A 15,727-nucleotide genomic window follows, 5' to 3' on the forward strand; every position below is an offset into this window, starting at 1 on the left:
CTTCAAAACTGATTGGCTATCAACCCCATTGCGACTCCAGCTGCGTCCAATGAAAATGCTTTGCTGTAAGCTCACGCAGACACAACGATGGGGCCAATGCTTTGCTGTGGGTGGTCCTAATTAGCAGCGGGAAAGGGAGATGTGGCCAGCTGTCGGCAGAGTCATTTCAAAAAGCAGCCAGAGAAAATGGGCTGGTGGCTTCTGAAGCAACTAGAGCGCCTGCAGCCAGAATAATATAGAATAAGGGTACTGTGCTGACTTATCTTCCTATACATATGTTCTTGTAAGCATCACACACACAAAAGGGGGAAGCTTTGGTGACCTGTGGGGGACAGGATGACCTCTGGTGATCCCTGAGGTCGGGCAGGGGAGGGCTTTGGCAACCCCCTGGGGGCGGAGGAGAGCTTTGGTGACCCCTGGGGGGGAAGAGGAAAGCTTTGGTGTCCCTTGGGGGGGAAGGGGAAAGCTTTGGTGACCTGGGGGGGCAGGCAGGCATTGGTGACAGTAGGTGGGGTTGGCAAGCAAAGTAAGCAGGGGGAGGCAACCCCTGGCGCTTATAAAAGAATACACATGAGATCAAGAGATAGAAAATGGAGCTGGCTTTAGAATTACATTATGAAATAATTTCTGAAAGAACATCCTTTATTATCGGATAGAGTTCTATTCTAAGAAGAAAAACTTTTTTCTGTCTTTCTCCATCCTTCTGCATAGGAATCACAAATTAGGGAATTTCACTGTGTTTTGATAGAGTTAAAATCAAAATCTGAGAGCTGGCCATAAGAAAACAAGAACATTTGGGTGACTTTTGGTGGGAGGGAGAGGCCAAAGTAATATGCCACAGAAAAGTAGTTGTGTGTATTGAAAGTTGTCCTGTATTATATCTATTAATTCTCAGTAGTGTATTGGTAAGTGCAGGAGTTCACAGTGATAGCCCGCATAGCCATATCCCTAACGACCAAAACTGCAGGCAGTGGTGTTGATCCATTTATATCTATCTATACACACGCACACACCTATACATAGTCTCTGCATAGTTTTCTAGGAGTAAGCTCTGTTGAACTCAGATGGCATAGATTCAACTTGTAAAGCACATTAAGCTTTAACAAAGGATCTTCAGCCAGATGAAACACCATCTTTAGCTTTCACTAAGAAATGCAAACAATCTTGCAAAAAAGTGTTATTTCAACTGCTAGCATGATGTAGGAACCCCATCAAAGAAAAAGACATAAGTATCCAACCTCTGCTTGATTATTTTCTTCATTCTCTGACTTCTCTCTATGCTTCATGCTGAATCTACCACAGACTTGAAAGGCTCATTATCACCTCATTCATTTGCCAGAGCAAGGAGGGTCTGTCAGTTATTCTCGTGCTCTGGCAGATGACATCAGCACTCCTGCTCTGAAAAAAATAATGCCAGAGATATGCACCCCTGAGATATACATCCACTATACCACTTTTTTTTATGTCTAAAGCATGAATTGTCAACATGGCAGCCATGGGAACATACGTATCCATAGAGTCTTCCCTGATGCCCACTATGTTATGTCACCCCATCCCTCTTCCCCGCACCTAATTGTTCCAATGTTTCTTGAAATTGCAGCTCTAGAGGAAAGGTTAATTCTTGCCTCCACAGCTGCACTCTCCAGGAATCCCATCCTCCCACTGAAAACAAGCAAACCCACTTTTTCCCAAAGCCTAATTGCAGGCAGGGGGTTGAGTGAATATGTTTGTGTGAGGCTGCAGTGCCAGCATGTGTGGTTGTCATGAATGCATGGTTGTGCATCACTGCAGTCTGTGTACATTTGTGGGTTTGCAGATGTGCCCACAGGCCCCAAAAGGTCTTTATATATAGTGAAAAAGAATACACAATTGTAGGAGAGTTGAATCATGTCACTGAAAGCCCTGTTTTGGTGTTTGCATTGTAAACTGTACAAATGTACTTGCATAAGAAACAACACTTTAATAACCCATCAGGGAATACAAAACATTTAAAGATACAGGAGAAACAGTTTCACCTCATCTGGTAGCAAAAGTTCACTTATTCTTTGCTGCTGTTCAGATCCCAAGCACCTCCGTACGCACAAGCGGCATAACTGCATCAAGGAGAAGGGCCCTGCAGGGGGAAAAGGCCGAAGAGACAAGCAAGGTATTATTGACTTATTATCACCTTTCCACAGGACTCAGTCTGTTGCTGCATAACAAGGTCAGCTTTTATTTTTTGTGAGCCAGAGCAGCTGCATTTAAACAAGAAAAGCTTTGAGTTCTCTGCTTTCCCAGGGCACCTGAAAGCTTCAAGACATATGTGAGGAAATTCTTGGGTTTGACTTTCCCAGTCTAGAGATATTGTTGAAGGTCAACAGCAAATTATTGCATGAGAGAAATATGGGCTGAAAGAACAGCAAACAAAGCTATTAACTATGTTATGAAAGCAGATGTTAAATGGTCATCTACTCTGAAATAAGAAAAAAAATATTGCTTGTCGTTTTGGGTACTGCCATATGTTGACAATTTTGCAGCACCCAATTTTTGCTGTACTACTGCTTTAAGCTGGAAGTGGAATAGTAGGTCAAACCTCTGGAATCTAAATAATTTTTTTTAACCTTAGTAGGCAGTTTTCTTTTCCTTAGTCCCAGGTAGTGGTGGTATTTTCATCAGGACCATTATGCGAGGTGGTGATAGACTGCCTTCAAGTCGATCCCGACTGAGACCCTATGAATAGGGTTTTCATGGTAAGCAGCATTCAGAGGTGGTTTACCATTGCCTCCCTCTGAGGCTGAGAGGCAGTGACTGGTCCAAGGTCACCCAGTGAGCTTCATGTCTGCGTGGGGATTCGAACCCTGGCCTCCCAGGTCGTAGTCCAGCACCTTAACCACTACACCACACCGGCTCTCATTATGTGAGGAAAGAGAGAAATAGGTACTCCTCACTGAATTTGTGATCAGGCTCTCCCTTGATGCAGTTGGGGAGTGGGGAATTGATACAAAGGCAACTCTATTTGGAAAGGGAAGGGTTAAGTAGCAAGAGTTGATTTCTAGGCAGGAGAAATGGACCATAGGGAAGGAAATGGAATATTCTATGAAGGTCATAATGTGCCAGGAAAAGTATTAAATAGCTGCACAATAGATCATCGGGGGATAATGCACAGCTGTTTCATTGGGTTACAAAAAAGCCAGATTTTCTCAGCTCTGAAAACATTTTGAAGCTAAACAAGAAAAAACATGGGAGAACGGGTTTTAATCACAATTTCATGCAGGTGCCCTGTACAAATAAGCAAAGAAAGCCTTGCTATTTCACAGTAAATGCTGAGTGTGGAAGCAGTCAGCAAAAAAGAGTTATCTTCTCATTAGTGGTTGCAGTTTCTCCACTCAAATATGAAGCAGAAAATGAATTTGATGGGAACAAAAAAAATCTCTCTCTCCCAACCTTAACCATCAGAACTTGTTCAACCCTCCTCACAGAGCAACATGCACAACCCATGTCATAATGGACTTCAAGCAGAAGGCAACAATACTATGAGAAGAAACAGAACAGAGATCTCAGACTCTAGGTGATTCAAGCAAATGAGTAACATGCAGGAAAGGGCAAACTGTCCTGTAGGGCCACAATCCAGTGTTAACAGGGGAAATCTCCCTTCCAACGTCAGGTAGTACATAATGTAATACCCAAATGTGAGCCCAGTATATACTCTGAATTTTCCCATGGACTTTTAAAAAAGTCATAACAATTACTTATGTATAGTGCATTTCAACTGTTCGAACTGCTTAGCATACATTATTTCAATAATTCTAGATAGAACACCATACCATCCAATATCCTGTCTCTTATTGTGGCAGTTTCTGATATCTCGGAGGAAAGACAGCTCATTCCCAATATCATAAGTGGAAAACAACAGTACTTGTTTATACAGACACGAGTGGCTGTATACTATAGCCAACATGGATTTTTCGCATTCCGCAATGTTAAATTGAAAATACCCCCATGCCATTCTGCTGCTTCCCATAAGCTCATTTCAAAACAAAACCTTACAAAACTTAATAGTCCTGATCCCAGAAACGCTTGCTTAACAACCCTCTACATTTTCATGTCCTGATCCCAGAAATGCTTGCTTAACAATTCTAAGTTTTCAAAATACACAAAACATTAAGAGAGAATTGAGAGTTCAAAGTGTAAAACGAGAAGAAAAATCCAGACCCCTTTTGGACTTTTTTCTGTCAGTGGTCTCATAATTTGTTGAAATTAATTAAAAATCAGCCATATTCACAGAGTACCTATAATCCTATTCCTGACCTTGTCCCATACTCTGACCTTCATCTTCTGCAGTTTAAAAGTTAAAAAAATGCATGGCTGATGTTTAATTAATTTAAGAAATTTAACACTGAACTCAATGATAATGTCGGGCATGCTCAGTGAGAACTAACTGTCAGTGTTCTAAAAGCCAGACTTACAGCTGTTTAGCTTAGCTAATCAGGTGGCCACACCCACACCAGACCTTGATTTCACTTTAGATACTCATAGCTTCCCCCAAAGAATTCTGGGAAGTGTAGTTTGTGAAGGGTGCTGAGAGGAGACTCCTATTCCCCTAACAGAGCTCCAGTGGCCAGTCAGCCCCCCTTCTGGGGACTGTGGTTCTGTGACGGGAATAGGGTGTCTCCTAGCAACTCTTAGCACCCTTCACAAACCACACGTACCAGGATTCTTTGGGGGAAGCCATTACTGTCTAGAGAGAAATAAAGGTCTGGTGTGGATGTGGCCATTGGTAGCTTTGCTTTAAATTTGGGTGGGAGGCTACATGTGCCTGCTGTAAAATAAAAAGGTGGGGGAAGCCCTGAAAAACAATGATATTGTTCACCATGTTTTCCTTTTGGAAAGGAAAGGGGCTTTCTCTCTTCTTAGTGCCCACCCACCCAATATCCTCCCCTCCCTACCCATCACTCACCTTCCTCCCCTTTTCTCTCCCTTCCACCTCCTTCCCCTCTCCCAGATCAGTTTCACCTAAGGAAGCATGATTGTACAGGAGTATATCTCACTGAACTCAAAAAGCATGCAAATGATCAAACCTGTCCTTCCCTCCTCCTATCTCTTCCCTCTTGCCCATTCCCTCCCCCTTCCTTCACCCCTCCTGCCACTCCCCCCTCCGTTTCCAATCCCCACTTTCCTCTTTCCCCCTCCCCCTTCTTTCTCTCCCCTCTCCTTCTCCCCCATGGTCAGTCTTACCAGTCTTATCGTAAGCATGATTGCACAGGAGAAAATTCCATTGAACTCAATAAGCATGCAAATGATCAGACCTGCCTTTCCCATCCCCCCTCCCACTCCCCATCCCTTCTTCCTCCCCTCTCCTCTTCCTTCTTCCTCCTCCCCTGTCCCTGCCCACTCCAGCTCTCCCTCCCTCTTGGTCAGTTTCAACATCTTTGGAGATGGCAGGTATTGCCACCACTTACCATATGCTCAGAGGCACATGTTACCAAATTCTTCAAAGCTACACAGGAAGTGGATTGGACTGTGAAAGACCAACCCAAATTGTGATTGCATTTTTATAAATTTGTTGAGCAGTACAATATCTCAGAGAGGAGGTCAGGTCTCCTTCTCCCCTGGTGCATTCACTATAGCTACCCAATTTCTCTGCTTTTAAAAGTTTGAGAAAAAATATCTGTTGGCTATAGGTACATTCTTAAACTGCAAGGGTTTTTTTTTGCCAATTAATGAATTACTTGAATGTATGATGTGTACTAACAGAAATATCATAACTGTCATACTGAAGTCAAAACACTCATAATTGAACTGAACTGAGCACAGACATTCATAACCACCATTTAGCTCTGATTAGCAGTTATATTATTTCTGAACATTGTGAACATCTGTGAGGTAAACATTATATATCTTACAAATCATGATAATAAAATATGGCTAACAGAGCTTTAAAAATCTTTTTCTCTGTGAGATTTATACTTGCAACCTTCAAAGCATTTCATAATAGTATAATGATGCACAGATAGTAAGTGGTAAGCTATTTATGTGTTATCTTTTATTTATGCCTTTAAATGATCCCACATGGATATAACAATGCTGGCTGAAAGAATGTACTGTAGCATACCAGGCCTATATATGGCATATGCACTAGTGTTATTAAAAAAAACTGTCATATGCATCAAACAATGTATATTCTACAGTATGTGAAAATAATGTGTCTATATATGTTTGTAGATATAAATATAAATATATACATATAGTCACCAATCCTGGAAAATAGATTCAATATTAGTTTTATGTTCATGGTGAAAATATGCAAAACGAAATATTAATTTTGGTTATGAAAGCTATGATAAGGAATGTCCCAAAGGTTGCTTATAGATCTGAAATAACACTTCTGTAGCTCTGTTCATCTTTTATACTATATGCTATATTCTTGCAACATGCTGAAGAAGAAGAAGAAGAAGAAGAAGAAGAAGAAGAAGAGTCTCTATTTTGGTGGGTATACATTTGTTTGGAATACAGATACAGTGGCAGGGAACCACTATCAACCAGTTTCACAACAAGCATACACTGAGCAAAATATTCAAATGCTATTTACACACATGAAGATGCACACTGGAGGTATATCCTACAACAATTTTTTCCTTGTAGCACTTTCCCATTTAACTTATTTTTGTGTTATGTTAAAAATCTAGAAACATTGGCATGGATACTAGTCTCTGACCAAAAATTACAAAGTGTGACTATATTAATAATCAAGATTTCAGAGTTACAAGTTCTATTTTCTTCTGAGATCTAGATCCCACGTGTATGTCCTGTATCAGTTGGCATGTGTACTCCCTATTGTAACTTCAGCACCACATTATGGCACCAGTAGTCGTAAATGACTGGAAATATTGGTAAGAGTTTTTTAAATTTTATTTTGGCATATAGTAACAAACACTGATGCAAGCAGAATTAACAATATATTGGGAGTTGAGGGGGAAACCATCCTTTCAAAGCTTGCCTCAGCTTCCTTAAATACTTTGATTTTGAATGAAACAAAGGTTAATGGGCACCTTCTCTCTGCAGCAACGTCTGCACCAGTGTGCTGTTTGCTGGAACCAGCTCTGTTGGCTTTTTGCCCTCAGCATTCACAGCCCTGGTGTTTGCTCCAAAGTCAATGAGCAAATGAACCAAGTCAGTGTTGGAAGTCTGAGCAGCTATGTGGAGAGGAGAATCCAGCCCTTTCCCACTGTTTGCACTCGCTCCTGGAAGAAGAAAAAAGTCAAAATAGTTAAAACAATAGCTGGATTTTCCTATCTTTCCTTTTGTTAGCTCTTGCCCACTTGAACAATCTGTGTCAGTTTAAGGACTACACATTCCTCCAATACATACAGATTTTTTTTTTTTTAGTTTAAATTTCAACTGGCTTCAAGCCTGTTTATGTACTGAGGCTCACGGCCAAGATATCTTGGAAACTGAACATGCATTAAAGGACTAAGGGCTGTAAACAAAGAACGATCAACACCTTTGCACTGTAGAGGTTCCAGGGTTTTTTGCCAGAAGCCATGATAATTAGCCAACAATTAAATATGTCATTCAACGTAGGTTGTCTTAGGCAGGTGTCTGATATTGCAAGAGAGCACAGACAGCTGTGGTAATGTGTATGGCAAGATTCACTTGTGTGCAAAACATGCTACAGCTCAGCCGAGTTGAGGTACTCACTGAGGTTTTAAGTGCAAGTCTCTCAGTTTGGCAAATGCACTCAGTCCAACCCCTTGACATGGATTCCTCGGAAATCTTTATCACTCATAAGATAGGATATTTTACTATAAGACAGGGACCTGTGCACACACACATAACCCAGATGTTGCTGAACTACAACTCCCATCATCCCTGATCATTGCCCATGCTGGCTGGAGCTGATGGGAGTTGGAGTCCAACAGGTTTCCCCACCCCTGGCTTCTTACCCCTACTATAAGACAAGAGAATGTTCCTAGTAGTATTAAGAAAAATTGTAATCCTAGTGTAATTGCACAAGGAGCAAAATACACTCTGTACTACTGATTTGAGGAAGGACTGTGTCTCAGTTGCTTTGCATGCAAAGGTCCCAGGTTCAATCCACACCATCTGCCCCAGGGCTTGTAGACACCTTACTGAAACCTTGGAGAGTCATTGCCGGCCAATACTGAGTTAATTGGACTAAAGGTCTGACTCAGTATAAGGCAGCTGCCTGTATTCCTATCTATGATTACATCAAGGTGACAGATAAATTGGATGGGTAAGATTGAGAAGCACTCTTCAAGTACTTGAAAGGTTGCCACACAGAGGAGGGCCAGGATCTCTTCTCGATTGTCCCAGAATGCAGGACATGGAATAATGAGCTCAAGTTGCAAAAAGTCAGATTTCAGCTAAACATCAGGAAAAACTTCCTAACTGTTTGAGGAGTACGACAATGGAACCAATTACCTGGGGGGGGGCTCTCCAACACTGCAGGCAGCCACCTGCATTGAGCAGGGGGTTGGACTCAATGGCCTTATAGGCCCCTTCCAACTCTATATTCTATGATTCTACAAGGAGGGGCATATGAGTGGTCATGGTGTTGTATAGGCCATAACCACCTCTGAGTAAAGAGAAACGTGTTATGGTGGACCCAACTTCTTAAATATAACCTTTGTTTCAATAGCAGCAATTACAAATTCTGCAGGTGGACTTCTTACATCACTGTTATTTCCCTTGCTTGCAGTATGAGAATGACTGGTTTCAGCATGGCCTAGAGAAGTCCATGAGGAGATACTGATACTGGAGTGCCTTCCATGAAAGAAATGCAGTAGGGCTGACAAAATTGCCCAGCCTCATGCTACCAGTTAAACATGTCTGATTTTGAAAATCACTAACAAGGTTCCTAAGTCACATTCAGTGCTGTAAAAACAGTCAAACTGAGGTGCATGAGCACCAAAATGCCATGTTGGCAGACAATAGTCATAATGGATGAAGAACCAGTGGGACCTGCAATAAAATGTTGCAGTGCTGAGTGTTCTTTTCAGTGTTCTACCTATGCCTTCTTTCCAAGATACTCTATTCCAGTCCCCCTCCCCCCCCCCATTTTCTGTTTATTTCCCCACAACAATCAGTCAGTATCCTGTGGCTACTGAGCATATTCAGCCCTCATTTTTAGGGTTTTTAGGGTTCCATCCCTCCACTTAGGTTTTTTTAAACAAATTATTTGTTGTACTTCTGCAAATCTTGGAGTCGCCCCAAGCTGGCTGATAAGCTCCCTTTTGTGCATGGATGGTGCTGTTTTGGCTACATAAGGATCCATATTTGGAGAAAGAGTTTGCTATTGGGGTAGTCAACCTGCTGCCCTCCAGATTTGTTAAACTACAATTCCCACCAGCCCCAGCTAGTGTGGTCAAAGGTCCGGGATGATGGGTCCACATCTAAAGGACACCAAGTTGGCTAACCTTAATATAGGATATGATATATTTTTTAAATTACCTGACTCAAGTAATTTTTTGGCACAGTCCACTTGCTGGTTCTCACAAGCAACATACAGCGGAGTACCGAGATGCTTTATGTTGTGATCAATATGGACTCCATTGGATACAAGGGATTCCACACATTTGGTATGACCTTTAAAGGATTACAGGCAGTATAAATCAAATATTAAAACCAACTTGATGACTAAAACATTGTAGTCCCAACACAAATCAGCAAAAATTCACTGAATTTTCACATCTCCCCAGGTTCATTCTCCCTTTCTTTCTAGCATTCCGATTTCTTTATCTGCCCAACTTTAATGAATCTATTTTGTGGAATTGAGGGGTGCTGCTCCTGCAAAAGGAAATCCACCACTGCTTCCCACCATTATCTTCTTTCCAAGACAAGGTTAGTTGTTTTTAAAAGCCAGTGCGATAGAGGCTGTGTTCAGTCATAACACTACCTCATAATTTACTCTTGTGAGAATGAGCCTACTGTTTCTTTGGGCTTACACACTACCCTCTCTCCATTGGTGTAGCTGTAAGGCAGCAACTGGAACATTCAGCTTCTGTCTTAGACTAATTTAAATTTGGTTGTCATTCAAACCCTAAACTGTGTTTAAACTGGATTAATGAAAACTAGCTACCTTCATAAACGATGATTTCATTAACTAGATGTGTGTGCCCACACACACACACATACACGTGTCACTGTTGGTTTTTGATTTGTATACAACCCATGTAGAGACAACAATGAATACATTTATTAATTAACTGTTGCCTCTTTTTTGTTCAGCAGCTATGACCTTGTTGACAATTACCTCGCTTAGCAGCTTCATGGATAGGTGATGCCAAATCACATACTGCATGTGGGCTGGCTCCATGCTGCAGTAATAGGTTCAAGCAGTCTATGCTGCCACTGACACAAGCATTGAATAAAGGTGTGTTCCAGTCAATAGTAGCCACATTTACCTGCAAGGAAAAGAACGAGCAATGTAGCTGCTCTTTGTTTTTTTTAAAAAGTAGTGGAACTTTTTAACATACATGAGGCAAACAAACATGCAATTAACTACTTACTCACCACCACGCCTCACTCATTTTGTTGGCATTACATGTTAAATTTTGGTCAATAAATCGCACAATGAGTATACGCCACTAACCCAGTTTTACATTTAAGATAAAAATCCTAGCCCCGTGCTTGTAAACATGGGGCACTGTTGAGGAGCAGTGCATGGCCAAAGGCAGCAACAGGTGGAGGGGGATTTAAACTCCCACCTTTGTGCCAGCTCTCATGGGACCACCCGCAATCCCAAGCTATCTCATGAGAGCACTAGGAAGGGCTGGTCAGGCCCAGGCCTTTAAAAGGCCTTGGTGTAACTGGTCTCTTTATTCATGAGCCGTCTCCCTTCCCTCCTACCCCCATTTTTAGTGTTTCACTGAGCTTTTCTTAAAAAGGTCGCTGGTTAACAGGCCAGATAGGAAAATTCCTATCAATCAAATTAGCTCTCAGTTGAGTAGCTTTTGTGCCTATCCCTCAGTGATTGCTTTCCAATTGTTAGGCGTACATATGCTTCTGTCACAACTTTAAAGGAAATGCCATTAGGCAGGATTAAATAAAAGGGGACTCCCATAAGGGGTTTAGTGGGGGTATGTGTGGGGCACGCCCCCAGGTCAGGAGGGGCCTGGCCTCATGCAGCACGCCCCTACCCCCAGGGAGAACCCTGATGGATTGGTTTACATAACACTTGGGGTCTAACACTGGCCAACACCCAAGGGTGGCTCCCCTAACTACTAGCTGGGTAACAAATATTTCCCCAGATGAGGCTGGCAGAATAAAAGCAGATCCTTGCCCTACTGCCAGGCCAACCCCATTTACCTGCTATAATTCAAAAAAGCTGGCCTGTTTCACCCATAACATCATTGTTGGCTGTGTTGTTGCTGTTGCTGGTGGGGGACACATCATGCACCTGCCTCACAACAGACCCTTCGCCCTGTTTTCAATACTAAGACTCAGTCCCAAGAATACAGATAAGAGAGTACTTCTGAGCATTACCAGTATGCAGTTTGCTCAGTCAGTACTATGTAATCACACCCCATTCTCATCCATCTGAGATCAGGGGCCATGACTTTCAGAGAGATTTGAGCCCCTGGCACCTTTTTCTAGAAAGGAATTACTGCAATCAATCAGCAGCAACCTTACAGATAGCACGTACAATTCCACAATATTAATTATAGTATTAATTGATTGCCCCAGGAGGGGGGGGATAGGAAAGGATTTTTTCCCCCAACGTCAGATTGGTAAGTGATGCTGAGAAAGTAGGGTGGGGTCATCACCAGTATAGCTCGCTTTCTCGAGTTATCAGGCCATCTTCTGGCAAGGTGCTTCTTATTCCTGCATGCGCCAAAATCCTAGACATCTTCAAATACTTACATTAGCTCCATGTTTTAACAAGACACTGGCACAAGCAGAATGTCCCCCTAAGCAAGCTTCATGGAGAGGAGACACACAATCTGCTGTCACAAGATTCACACTGCTCCCCTGATATAAAATAGAAAGAAATGACAATTAGAGGCTGATCCCCACCACACCCTATGACTCTGAAACCTTTCATGTTGTTAACACCACAACTCTATTCATGTCTACTCAGAGATGTCCCATGAGGCTTACTTCTAGGTCAGTGTTTATTTATTTATTTCATTTATATCCCACCCTTCCGCCCAGTAGGAGGCCAGGGCGGCAAACAAAAACACTAAAAACACCCAAAAACATCTTAAAAACAGACTTTAAAATATCTGTGTTGTGTACAGAGTTGGAGCCCAAAGCACTGGACCTACCATTAGTCTCAGAGAAGTTAGTTACCATTGTTTTAGTAGCACTAGCCCCACTGAAGTGAACACTGAATTGTATTATTGTATTTATATATTTTCTGATTGTTTTATTGTTATGTACACCGCCCAGAGAGCCCTTGGGCTTAGGGCGGTATATAAATTAAATTAAATAAATAAAAATAAATAAACAATGATTCTTATTTCAGAAATGGAACTACTGTTATGCAAACCTATTTCTGCAATGTTATATCTGCAGGATACAGATGTATCCCCCTGTCTGTCTATGCCCAATTGCCTTACGAATTGTAGGGACTGCATGCACTTCACTATACAGTAATCAGGGGATACAAAATGGGTTGTTTGTCTCCAGGTGCACTTCCTTTTTCTTTTTCTATTTGCTAATTCCCTATTTTTATGAGCTGGGAAATGAGAAAAGAGACATATAGAAACATAGGAAGCTGTCTCATGGTAAATCAGATCATTGGCCCGTCAAGCTCTGTATTTTCAACACTGACTGGCAGCAGCTCTCCAGGTTGTCCAGAAGTCTTTGCCAGGGATTGAACCTGGGACCTTCTGCATCCAAACCATGTGCTCTGCCACTAAACCACAGCCCTTTCCCTTCCTGGGCAAGTAGCCCCATTGAGCTCAATGAGTTTTGAGTAAACATGCTTCTGATTGCACTGCATTGTATTTTGACACCGTTTCCCCCCAAAATATCATTTGAATAAAAGAAAGGGTTTGTGGCTAGAAAAACCCTACTTCAAATATTCTGTGCATTTTCAAAGGCTTGGAAAATTTAGATGCCATTGGAAAAGCAGTATGCAAAAAAAACCCTGAAATAAAACATGGGACGAGGTATTCATGGTTGGAAGTGTAAATATAGAAACTACATGATGGCTAATCAGGCATTATCATTAAAGCAAATGTGCATAGTATATACTCTTTTCTCCAAAACCAACACATTAATTAAAGTTTGCCACATGCACTAATGCTGCATTGCTCCACAGTGACAGCCTTAGTAATATTAAGAAAAATATGGTTAGGATAAAGAATGTATTCTTAAGTCTTCTCCAAAGACATGCCACTATAAAGTTGCAATTTTATACATGTTATTCAGCGGTTCAATGAGGTTCTTGCAGGTAAGTCTGTATACTTCCAGGTTAGCGTCTTGCATCTTCAGGATCTAGCTGAGGTATTGTTGTAACTTGCCCTAAGTGAAGGATGGGCAATCCATTTAAATAAAATAATAAATAAAGAAATAAAATATTTAACAACCTTTTTTTATTGAAGTTTAGCATAGGGCATAGGATGAATATGGAGCAAGTCTAACCAGCTCTCAGTATCACAGCAGAAACACACTTGTGATGTGGAAAATGTACACATTTACACTGTTATTTATAGCTAAAGAGGCCAACACCTTTTTTAGACACTACTGATCTTTTTCTATAGGAAATATGGGAATATAGAATAAGATCTGTCAAGAGATTGGTTCCTACTTGGGGATAATATATCTTCCACCAGCTATGTTTTACATGTTAGTTTACTTCACAGCTAATTTTAATTTCAGCCAAGGCTTGTTTGTATTGGATTTTGAAAAGCTGAGAAACACTTGTGGGTAGGCATGGGAAGAAGTCCGCTGAATTCGGATTTAGCACTGGATTAATCAATGGTCCACATTTTCTCCATCTTTGATCTGGGCTTGAAGATAAGTGGTGAATAGATCTCTGCTATGCTTCATTGAATGGCCTTTCTAAATTTTCCAATGTCAGTTTCTTTTCCCCAGGGCTGGCAGGTACATTAGAAACATATTCATTAGTAATCTCCAGACCAGGATCAAAAGCACAAAAAAGTTCAGTAATAAAATGGGCTGAACTTTCAAAGAGAAAGAGTTCAGTTTAAAGGCACAGGAGCCCAGAAAAGCCTGAACAGTATTTCACCTGCTGACACTGGACAGGCTGGTGTTGAAATTGCATTTTACCTAGAAAACACTAGAATGCAATGGCTAACAACAACATGGATGTTCATAAAAAGTGAGTGAACACAGAGAAAAGTACTAATATGGAAGCATCCCTGATCACAGAGTTGGAAGGGACCTTGCATGCCATCTAGTCCAACCCTACAAATGCAGGATATGACTGCCACAGCATCCCTGATAGATGGCCCCTAACAAAGGAAGGGTCATTACCTTCCACGGCAGTCTGTGCCAGTAGCAGATGATGGAGTGGGGTGGGGCAGGGTTGCTCCCCTGGCTTCCCAATGTGGAGGTCACTGCCAGTAACCAAGAGGGAAGGTAAAGGGGTGAGGTGGTGGCGAGGTTGGCATGACTGCAGCGACAGCTCTGCTGCTGCACCATGCCAAATCCCCTACTGCTTTGCCCTCTTTCCTACTGGCAGTGACCTCTGTGTTAGGAAGCCAGATGTGCAACTCCACCCCACCAGGTGCTACTGGTCTATTTTGCTAAGCAATATCCTTCATTTGGCCTACAGCATACATTCAGAATATTTATCTCCTTAATGGTGCAGTACCTGATTGATGAGTTTCTTCAGAGCAAGCAACCGCCCATGAATGGAAGCATCATGTAAAGGAGACCAGTCAGAAACAAAATCTACATTAAGAGGAGAAACAAGGTTTGGGAATAAGAATGCAATTAAATGAGGTTATCTACACTTGGGTTTTGGAAAGTAGCTCAGTAAGGCTGCAATCCAAAACACACTTACCTGGGAGTAAGTCCCATTGAACCCAATGAAGCTTACTTCTGAGTAGACATGTATTGGACTGCAGCCTAAATCTCCCGCTATCTAATTGGGTTCTTAAAAGTTAAAAGATATCTGTGTGTGTAAATGTAATTACTGCATTCCTGCTTCAGTCCGTAAAAGCAAATGAGTTTTATTACCTGACCTGTCAATTTGATCTCAAGGCAATGAAATTCAAGAAAAGCTCAAAATATTTCACACTAGAAAACACATGAAACTTTTAAAGTTGGTATCACTGTCTACATCCATTGTTGTGAATTTTGATTTCTTTTCCCCTTCTGTGGTGAGGCCCTCTCCCCAGATCAAGGTCACATTCAAGGTTCTACATGTAACAGGAGAGAGCCCAAGAACCTGAGCCTTGCTCTCACTTTGTGCCATTGTACACAAACCTCCACACCAAGGCCATAGGTGAAATCCTACCACAGGTAAGTACTTGACTCAACCTGAAAGTGATGAACTGTGGCACGATTTTAGCTATAGCCTTAATGTGCAGGTTTATGTACATGGAAGGTTGTGGGAACAAGTCTCAAGCTCTTGTGCTCCTTCACACCACATGTAGAACCATAAATAAGAACTGCATCCTAGGCAATTTCCAATAAAAATAGATGGGTGGGTTGCATAAGCCTCACTCACCATCTGAACATCTCCTGCTTCCTTTCTCCCTTGATACCCTATGTGCTTGAAACTGCCTCCTGGTACACCTGCACGATGCCA

General features: G+C 41.7%; 1 protein-coding gene across 3 annotated transcripts in view; it reads right to left on the reverse strand.

Moving 5' to 3' along the window:
• Positions 1–1,940: 1,940 nt before the first annotated feature.
• The window catches only part of ASB9 (ankyrin repeat and SOCS box containing 9), a 30,847-nt gene continuing 17,060 nt past the window's right edge, over positions 1,941–15,727 (reverse strand). For all 3 annotated transcript variants that reach the window (XM_061627168.1, XM_061627167.1, XM_061627166.1), the window contains exons 3-8: positions 14,786–14,865; positions 11,863–11,970; positions 10,253–10,403; positions 9,451–9,585; positions 7,029–7,220; positions 1,941–2,113 (exon numbers count right to left, since the gene is read on the reverse strand). In XM_061627168.1, the coding sequence (XP_061483152.1) occupies positions 1,989–2,113; positions 7,029–7,220; positions 9,451–9,585; positions 10,253–10,403; positions 11,863–11,970; positions 14,786–14,865 (791 nt within the window). In that variant the 3' untranslated portion in view covers positions 1,941–1,988. The remainder of the gene's footprint in view (positions 2,114–7,028; positions 7,221–9,450; positions 9,586–10,252; positions 10,404–11,862; positions 11,971–14,785; positions 14,866–15,727) is intronic.

This window comes from Rhineura floridana, chromosome 5 (assembly GCF_030035675.1).
Source record: "Rhineura floridana isolate rRhiFlo1 chromosome 5, rRhiFlo1.hap2, whole genome shotgun sequence".
NCBI classification, from domain to species: Eukaryota; Metazoa; Chordata; class Lepidosauria; order Squamata; family Rhineuridae; genus Rhineura; species Rhineura floridana.